Source organism: Bactrocera tryoni, chromosome 5 (assembly GCF_016617805.1).
Source record: "Bactrocera tryoni isolate S06 chromosome 5, CSIRO_BtryS06_freeze2, whole genome shotgun sequence".
NCBI classification, from domain to species: domain Eukaryota; kingdom Metazoa; phylum Arthropoda; class Insecta; order Diptera; family Tephritidae; genus Bactrocera; species Bactrocera tryoni.
Window position 1 is genome coordinate 73,395,181 of NC_052503.1, and position 8,823 is coordinate 73,404,003.

General features: G+C 37.9%; 1 protein-coding gene across 1 annotated transcript; it reads right to left on the reverse strand.

The window, feature by feature from the left end:
- Window positions 1-2,381: 2,381 nt before the first annotated feature.
- On the reverse strand, window positions 2,382-6,775 carry LOC120778415 (tetra-peptide repeat homeobox protein 1-like). The gene is made up of 3 exons (XM_040110199.1): window positions 6,702-6,775; window positions 2,800-2,917; window positions 2,382-2,741 (listed from the first exon to the last, which is right to left on the reverse strand). Exons 1-3 carry the CDS (start codon window positions 6,773-6,775, stop codon window positions 2,382-2,384), a joined length of 552 nt encoding a protein of 183 aa, XP_039966133.1.
- Between the last annotated feature and the right edge of the window lie 2,048 nt (window positions 6,776-8,823).

Below are 8,823 nucleotides of genomic sequence, written 5' to 3' on the forward strand. Positions count from 1 at the left end.
GAATCATGGAACAACATTAGATATCGCTTGAATACAAGCTGACTGTTTATCATAACCTTATATGCACGCAAGATCAAGGAAGGAAGCCAAAATGTGAGCTTAGTTATAAAGATTAATCTTTAACGAAAGCCGTTATATACATATACTCTCATGACTGCTTCAATATGCAGCCAATATAATGTGCGTATATCCTATGGACTAAAATTCAGTGTAAAAAGAGATTATTGTCAAGATTTTCCCATCTTCAAACAGGTTTGGATTGTCTTTAATATAAGTTGATCCCAAAACTCCGTGAAGCGCTTCTAGAACCGAATCATCAGGTTAACTTATATAAAACCCTTAGTCAAGTACCCAAAATTCAAAGCAAGAGGGATGCTTTTCAAAGTCCTCCCATCTTCAAACATGCCTGAATTGTCAATATTATAAATTGGTCCGAAATTCCGTGAAAAGCTCCCATGTCCGAGTCATCAGGTTAACTCACATAAATCCCGGAGATATGTACTCCAATATCAAAGAATTACAGTAGCGTTTTTCTCGACTCATGTGTTCACTTGATCTAAGCAAATTGAGATAGACTGGATCCTCGGCGTCTACGGAGTACAACCTAGAAATGATAAACAAGTAAGCCTTCCAACAATTATTTAGCATCTGCCTTCGGTCCTAACAAGACCTACTAAATCGAGGCAAATTCCGATAGAGAGCATCTTTTGGATCTATGAGGAAAAACTTACATAACTGATAGACAAGTTAGCCTTCTAGTAAGTCTTTCAGCATCTACCTTCGAGCCTGAGCTCTCCTTAAAACTCTCCAAAGCCTTCGCTTCTTATTTCAACACTTAGCGGATATTGCAACCCACTCATAAAATGGACAAAAATACACATAATTGCAAGTACCAAAAGGGAAGAAAAATTCGGAGAGACCGGAGACCTCATGTCCACCCTCTGTTTGTAGCAATTATTTGCTTAATTCAATCAATTGGAATTTCCTTGTGTAATCTACAAAGAAAACAGCAAATAATAAATAATTTTTTGGGATTAAAGTTCAAAAACTTTGATGACTCAACTTGCAAAAATAACCGACATTTAATTGCTACCCTCACATAACCTTCAGCTTGACTGCACTTAAGCTTTGTACTCACGCCGAATCGCTAGACGCGGACATGCTGTGTCACAGCTAGCAAGGGCAGGGGGTAATACGACCGCCGAAATTGAACTGTATCAATGAATTGTCGAAAAAATGTAACAAACTTTAAGCGCAGCACCCTCCGCCCCCGCTTTGCTTTGTTCTTCCTTATTTATTTACTTTGTCAATCTCACACACAATTTACTTATTTCTACTTCATCATCAATTAGGCATGGATTCCTTGGAAATTCATCAATAAATCATATCGAGTATGCTGCAGAGTCAAGGGAGGTCTGGTTCCCCTGCAACCTTATGAGCATATGTGTGCCTGTGTGCGTGTTTGTAACTGTATAAATGAAAGAAGGAAAATAAAAATACCCGCAGCAATTTTCCGGTCTCAATGTCATTTTCCGTGCAATGTCTTTGATCGACGGACAGACCAACGGACCTACAGACGGATGTCGTTGACGAAATATTGAGTAATAAAATGAATGAAGGGGGTGGGGGAGCATATTAATACAATGGGGACGTAGGCACAGTGAGGTGGCTGGTTTTTGGGCGCTTGGTGGGTGTGACGTTTGCATTTTCCGGCTGCTGGTGCGCTCCACGCTAAGTGCGTAAGGGCAATAAACAATAAAATATGCACCGAAACAAATACATATGCACAACCAACATTGTATGCGGTGGGGGTGATGGCGTATGGTGACGCCTATAGTCAACGCACCCACTACTTTTGCATTTCGAATGTACGAGCTGTGTCAGGTCATACGTTCTTTTATTGTGAAAATAACAAATAATTCGGTTCGACTTCCCCTTAGTTCAAATTATTCGTAGAGATTTTCTCGACTTGCTTGGATTTTATCGTTAATTGTTAAGACAGTTTGTTACAGAAGGTACATTGCTGGTTAGAGTGGCAAGAAGGGAGATCCTTTCACAGTTCTCGTTTCTGAAAATGCACATAATTTTTCATAAAGGATCCGCTTTGTTTCAAATATTCACTATTCTTAGCAGTCTTCGATGTTTCCATGTGGTTTAATACCGGACGGCTGGTCCATACATGAGGTCTATGAGTCGCATTGTTCCATATTTTAATCAGTCTCCAAGGTTTCCATGTAGTTTAATACAGAAGGACTGGCTTACACGTGAGATCTATAAGCGCGTCATGGTCGTGGTTTTTTATTTGGTCCTGCTCTTGGTCTTTGCCTTGGTCTTATTCTTGCTCTTGGTCTTGATCTAGGTCTTGATCTAGGTCTTGGTTTTTATCTACGTCTCGGTCTTGGTAGTGGTCTTGATCTTGGTCTTGGTTTTGGTCTTGGTAGTGGTCCCAGTCTTGGTCTTTGTATTGGAAGTAGTATTGGTAATGGTAATAGTATTTGTTTTGGTACTGGGACTGGTCTTGGAATTGGTATTGGTTTTGTTATTGGTATTGGTGTTGGTATTGGTATTGGTATTGGTATTGGTATTGTTACTGGTATTGGTATTTGTATTGGTATTGGAATTGGGTCGTTATTGGTTTTGATATTGGAATTGGCAATAGTAATGGTAATGGTATTGGTATTGGTAATGGAATTGGTAGTGGTATTGTGTTGGTATTGGTATTGGTATTGGAATTGGTATTGCTATTGGTATTGGTATTGGTACTGATATTGGTATTTGTATTGGTATTGGTATTTGTACTGGTATTGGTACTGATATTGGTATTGGTATTTGTATTGGTATTGGTATTGGATCGTTATTGGTTTTGATATTGGAATTGGTATTGGAATTGGTAATGTTAATGGTAATGGAATTGGTACTGGTATTGGTATTATTCTTACTCTCGGTGACCGCCTTGGTTTAATTTTTGGCAGACAATTTCCTTATGTTCTCTTCTTCCTGACATCACTATTTCTGAGAGTCTGTTTCTTGACAGATATACATACATACATACATTTTTTGGTTCACTTCTTCTTTCCAACAATATCTATTATAAATTATTTGTTTGATGACATTGCTGCTGGTATTTTAACAACAGTGACGACGGCGTTGACGGTGCTGATAATTTCTCATTGCTCTGTTTTAATTTTACACTTGAGCTGATTTCGGTGCACACTTCACGCATTTGATGAGTAAGTTTACTGTTAAGTGCCAGCTATGCGCCGAAATGCCCTGTCTCTCAGCTTCCCAGTTACTTGACTGTTCCTTACTTCTTTGCTGTTGTTTTTGTACATTTTGATTTTTACTCGCTCTCGCTGTCTTTCGTTTTGTTTAAGCGTTTGTAAAGTGAAGAAAAAACGAAAAATTCCTGGTTGCAACGCAGTAAAGCAGCACAAAATGAGAGCAAATATGGTTTGGGGGGGGAACTAAAGTAGCTGAGAAAGCAACTGCCGCTTCAAGTGTTTACTTAACTGTGTGCCTTCCCTGTATTTGTGGAAGTATTAGTGAGCTACTAAACGCACACACATACATATGTGCGTAAGTGTATGGAGCAGATACCTTCAACTTGGAAACGCATTCCTTTTGTTTGGTTTCATGAAACTTTTGCGCCCCTCACCTTCATTCTCGAATTCAGCCAGCGTCATCATCAACTCTCTAAGAACTTTAGTGATATTACTGCAACGGCTTCTACACATTGTTGGTGTTGTTGTTGTTGCTTGTTTGCCCTTCTGCATTTGGCGCTTATAATATTGACAGGATTTGTTACAAAATTTTCATTACTTCATCATTCGTCTTGCGAAATGAGGGGATGTATAAAGTTCTTTTTCTTTTTTTTGTTGCTCTATATCGTTTTGTTGTTGTTGTCGTTTTTGTGCGCAAATAGCTGCCAAAGCGAGTATTTGCAGAAAATTAAGTCTCATACTAATGTTTATTTAGCTGCCTTGTATTATCTGGTGTTATGGTGCTATAGTTGCAATTGTTGTTGTCTTAGTGTTGTGAGTGAAGCACTACAGTTCATCACTACTATAATTAAAGAGCTGTGGTTGTCTTGAAAGGTCAGCTAAATAAGCCTTAGTTGGAAGGATATGATGATTAAGTATACTTAACTTAGTAAGATGAATATATATGTTTACCGTTAGGAGGATGTATATTATGGCATACTAAAAAAAATGTTTTTCTGTAGTGTTGACCAGACCTCGCAACCACTCACTGAGAAAGACGAGAGTCTATTTAAGCGTCAATATTTAGTCGCCAATAGACTTTCTTATTCCTCGCTGAGTGATTGAGAGACAATAAGAAAGCGCTAACACTCCTCTAGTTCATGTTTTCTGTACTGCAAGTCTCAATTGTGCACTCAGTGATAAATTTATGAGGCTATTTAGTGCAATGAGGAGTTCAGAGCACTCTGTGTCATGAATACTTGGATATATGAGACCCCTGTTCAAAGTCGATGCTATCCGAGTTCATAATCTACCGATTCCTCGTATCAGCAATGAAAAAGATGGCAAACATTTGTGATATCGGTCTCAAATTACTTAAAAACTCATCGTTTATTTGCCTTTCCAGTCATCCGAACTGTAGTGAATGGTCACTGGTAAGAAACTACCGAGACCAAAGTCTATGCTGGAGCAAATCACCGATCAAACCACAGATATGATATCGAACATGCCATTGTTTCGAGGTCAAAGTCACCAAAATGGGTTCTCTCAGAGTTTCTTTTTTAATACTTTTCAATTTTTCGATGAAGGGTTGACCTTAGTCAATTTCTACCCAGGATACTCAAAAGATATTATCTGGAGGTCTACTGCAAAATGTAGAAAGTAATTGATTTACAATTGGGCTGGGTCCAAGCAAGTAACCTCGGAGACCCTATAAATGCAAATATATACAAAATATGTAATCAGCAAGACGAGATGAGTCGACTTAACCGTGTCCATCTCCCTGTTCGTCTGTATACACGCGCATAAGTCTCTCAGTTTTTGAGATACCGATCAGAAATTTAGCACCCGTTCTTTTCTCACCAGGCAGCTTCTTATTTGTCGGAACTGCCGATATCGGAGCACTATAGCATATAGCTGCCATACAACCGGAACCATAGAAAGCAACTGCTTGTATGGGAAACTTTTTTGGCTGAAGAGATATCTTAACGAAATCATGAAAAAGTTACTATCTACTACAGTGATGCAATCTCTGAAGAAACGGTTTGGATCAGCTTACTATAACATATAGCTGCCATACAAACTGAACATTCGGAAGCAAGTGTTTGTATGGGAAAGTTTTTTGGCTGAAGAGATATCCTCACGAAAATAAACACACGTTACTATCTACAAGAGCGGTACAATCTCCGAAGAAACGGTTTCGATCAGCATACTATAACATATAGCTGCCATACAAACTGAACATTCGGAATCAAGTGCTTGTATGGGAAACATTTTTAGCTGAAGAGATATATTCACTAAATTTGACAGAGATGGTTGTTAAGGGCAGCTGTAGACTCTCCGAATAAATTATTCAGATCGGTAACCTATAGCATTTAGCTGTCATACAAACTGACCGCTTAAGGGGTATTATATTTTCAGCGCCACCAAATTTAACGCCTTTTTTATATTATTCTTTTTGATATAAATTCTTTCTTATATAACAGCTCTTTACAGTATCTACTCAATATTTATGCACACTGTGCCTCTCAAACTTCTCATAACTCTAAACGAACTGAACTTAACGCTTCTTCCAGTCCACTTTAAATTGACTTTTTAGCTCACCGTTGTATACACAACAATTATTGCAACATAATAACACTCAATTACTGCAACAATAACAACAAAATCAAAAAATACACAATAATGTCGCGGCAACTAATTGAAAAATTTGTCACATAATTGTGCTACAAATGCGACCGCTCACCTGTGTCTCTCCTTACCTCACGCCACCTTCTTTACTACAACTTTGTGTGTACCGGCGCTTTGTTTTCATTGCCACCGCACCATATTTAACGCTCGTTATGCAAATAAATAATTTTCATACTCGTACTTTTGCACGTAGCACTTGTTGTTTTGTGGCACGTTGGCCAAGTGGCAGCATTAATATTGCAAATAGTTTAAAAAGCCATTCAATTAATTGTTATCCCTTCTGCTCTCACGGTCGAGTCGGTGAGCTTGTCGTCAATATTTGCATGCAAAAAGCGCTTGTTCCGTGGGTTGTGTGCAGTCAGCAGTCAACAGTCAGCCGTCAGCAGTCAACAGTTGGCAAATTAAGTGTTGCCAACGCATTTATTGTATTTTTTGTTGTATTTGCGTGGCAATATTGCTTTTATTTGTGCGATTGCATGCTGAATTGCAACAAATTTTATAAGAAACTGCACTTTGAGTCAGCGGCAGTGTCGGCAAGGCCACTAAGCTTAGTGTGCGGCAAGGTCTCTCATGCCCTTTTACCCATTTCATTCTTTCAGCACTCTCTTACTTTATTGTTATTGCATTTGTTTGAGACAATTTCATTGCTATTACTTCTAAATACAACTTTTCTTTGCGTCATTTCGCATTATATTTGTAATTACTATTTGCCACCTGGGTTGGCTGTGGCAGGTTGTTAGGACGCCACATTTCACCTCACCCATCCGTCACACGCACACACATACATACATACATTAATATGTAGTTGCATACCTGCTTTTAGCTGCCGCCACCCAAACTGCTGCCGCCTTGCGTATTTTCTGCTCTCCCGCTCCCGCTCCCTGCATTTCTTGCTCCGCCGCTTGGTTTTGGCTCGTTTGCTTTTGCAGCAGGTCACATTTAATTGCTGTTGTTGCTGTTTTAATTTATTTTCCTACTATTCGCTTTTATTATTACTGTTGTTAGTTGTTAAATGTTTCATGTTCTACCCATTCACATTCTCGTACGCTTCGTTTTTGCTGTAATTTACTTTTCGTCTGTGTATGTGTGTTGTAGTTGTGTTGCATAGTCGTTTTACATAAAATATTGATAAAGTTTTTTCTGCAAACGATTAAAGTTTTTAATTAAATGCAACAATAACAACAAATGTATTTACACAGCCAGACAAATGGTAATGAAAAGACACAATGGCATAATGAAAATGTTGAAAAGAGTAAATATTGCAAATTAATTTGGATATCTAAACAATTTGTGTTGAGAGCGGTGAATAATTTCTGCTTAAACACAAGGAAAATCTCACAGAAACGTAGAATAGAGAGCTTTATAAGCTTCTCAAGCTTGCAAGCTTTAAAGGAAACGCTAATACACAAAGTTGTGTGAAAGCTCAAATAAAATACGCGCTTCGTTCGGATCTCAAGTAGGCAAAGTTCAATAAAACTTTGATAACAGTGCTTTTTGAGCTTTTCAAGCATGCGTGTTGCACATTTATCGCTCAGAAAAACGTTGATTATATGCGCTTTTCTATTTTATAAGCTATACTAAGAACGAAGATAAAAATTTAAATACTAAGCTTTTTGAGCTTTTCAAGTAAGAAATCTCTGCTAAGATCACTAACTTACGGAGCTGCAGTAAATGTTGAATACAAAGCTTCATAAAGCTTTGAATACTAGGTCATATGAACTTTTCAAATAAGCAAACTCTGCTAGGATCACTAATTTACAAAGCTCCAGGAAACGTTGACTAAAAAGCTTTATGAGCTTTTTAAGAGTGCGATCTTTGCTTGGATCGCTAATACATAAAGGTGAACAAAACATTAAATACGAAGTTCTATCAGCTTTTCAACTAGCTAGAAACTGGAAATAATTTTAGAAACAAAGCTTTTGAGCTTTTGCAAGTATGCGAGCTTCGTTATACTCCTTAATACCCAGATCAACATGAATCCTTGAGTACAGAGCTTTATGAGTTTCTTAAGTACACAAGCTTTTCTGGGATCTGTAATAGTCAAAGGTTCTTAAAACGTTGAACACCTCACTTTTCAAGCCTGCGAACTGCGTTATAATTGCTAATACCCAAAGCATTATTATATTTTGAATACGGAGTGTTATAAGCTTTATAAGTACACAAGCTTCGTTAGGATCTCTAATCTTTCACGCTTTTTGAGCTTTTTAAGACTGCGAGCTTCGTGATGGTCGCTAATAACCAAATCAGTGTCAGAGCTTTATGAGCTTTCCAAGTACGCAAGCTTTGCTGGAATCTATATTACACAAAGCTTCTTAAAACGTGGAATACAGCGCTTTTTGAGCTTTTCTAGTACGTGAGCATTGCTAGGATTTCTAGTACATACATCTGATTGCTTTATCTATAGAAACGCTCTCTTTACTCAAAATCGTGATGGATCTGTACAGAAGATTGAATATTGGTGTAGAGCTTTATGAAGGGATATTGAAAGAACGATTACATGCATACCTTAAATGTTAAGACTCGCGAATGATCGATTGATCGGCACTTTCCGAGAATATACAAGAGCTGATGTCACCAACGCGCGCTCAAAAATTTAACGCCAGGGCCCTTCGACCTTCCAAATCGCTTGGAATTTATTTTAATTTTCCTTAAAGAACTCATTTCGTTATGCTAACATACATAAATAAACATGAAACACCCTGTATATGCAGAAAATTGTACATAAAACCCAGACATAACTCTTAACTAAGTTCATCTATTTCACACACAACATTGTCATCAACAACAACCACTTCCCATTCCATTGGTCAGCGCGTCTGCAACAAAACGATTTATTTGCCGATCACAAAATGTAATTTGTATCCTGCTGGCATTGACATATTTCTTGTCATCAAAAATATTAACTTTTCATTGCCAATCACTGGCACACATACAA

What these genes read in the sequence shown, in the direction of transcription:
- LOC120778415 (XM_040110199.1), bottom strand. Translation starts at nt 6,775, where the DNA reads ATGCAGGGAGCGGGAGCGGGAGAGCAGAAAATACGCAAGGCGGCAGCA. An exon ending in GTGGCGGCAGCTAAAAGCAG is followed by an intron (nt 2,918 to 6,701) that starts GTATGCAACTAC and finishes TACCAATACCAG; the next exon opens with TACCAATTCCATTACCATTA. An exon ending in CAATATCAGTACCAATACCA is followed by an intron (nt 2,742 to 2,799) that starts GTACAAATACCA and finishes CAATACCAATAG; the next exon opens with CAATACCAATTCCAATACCA.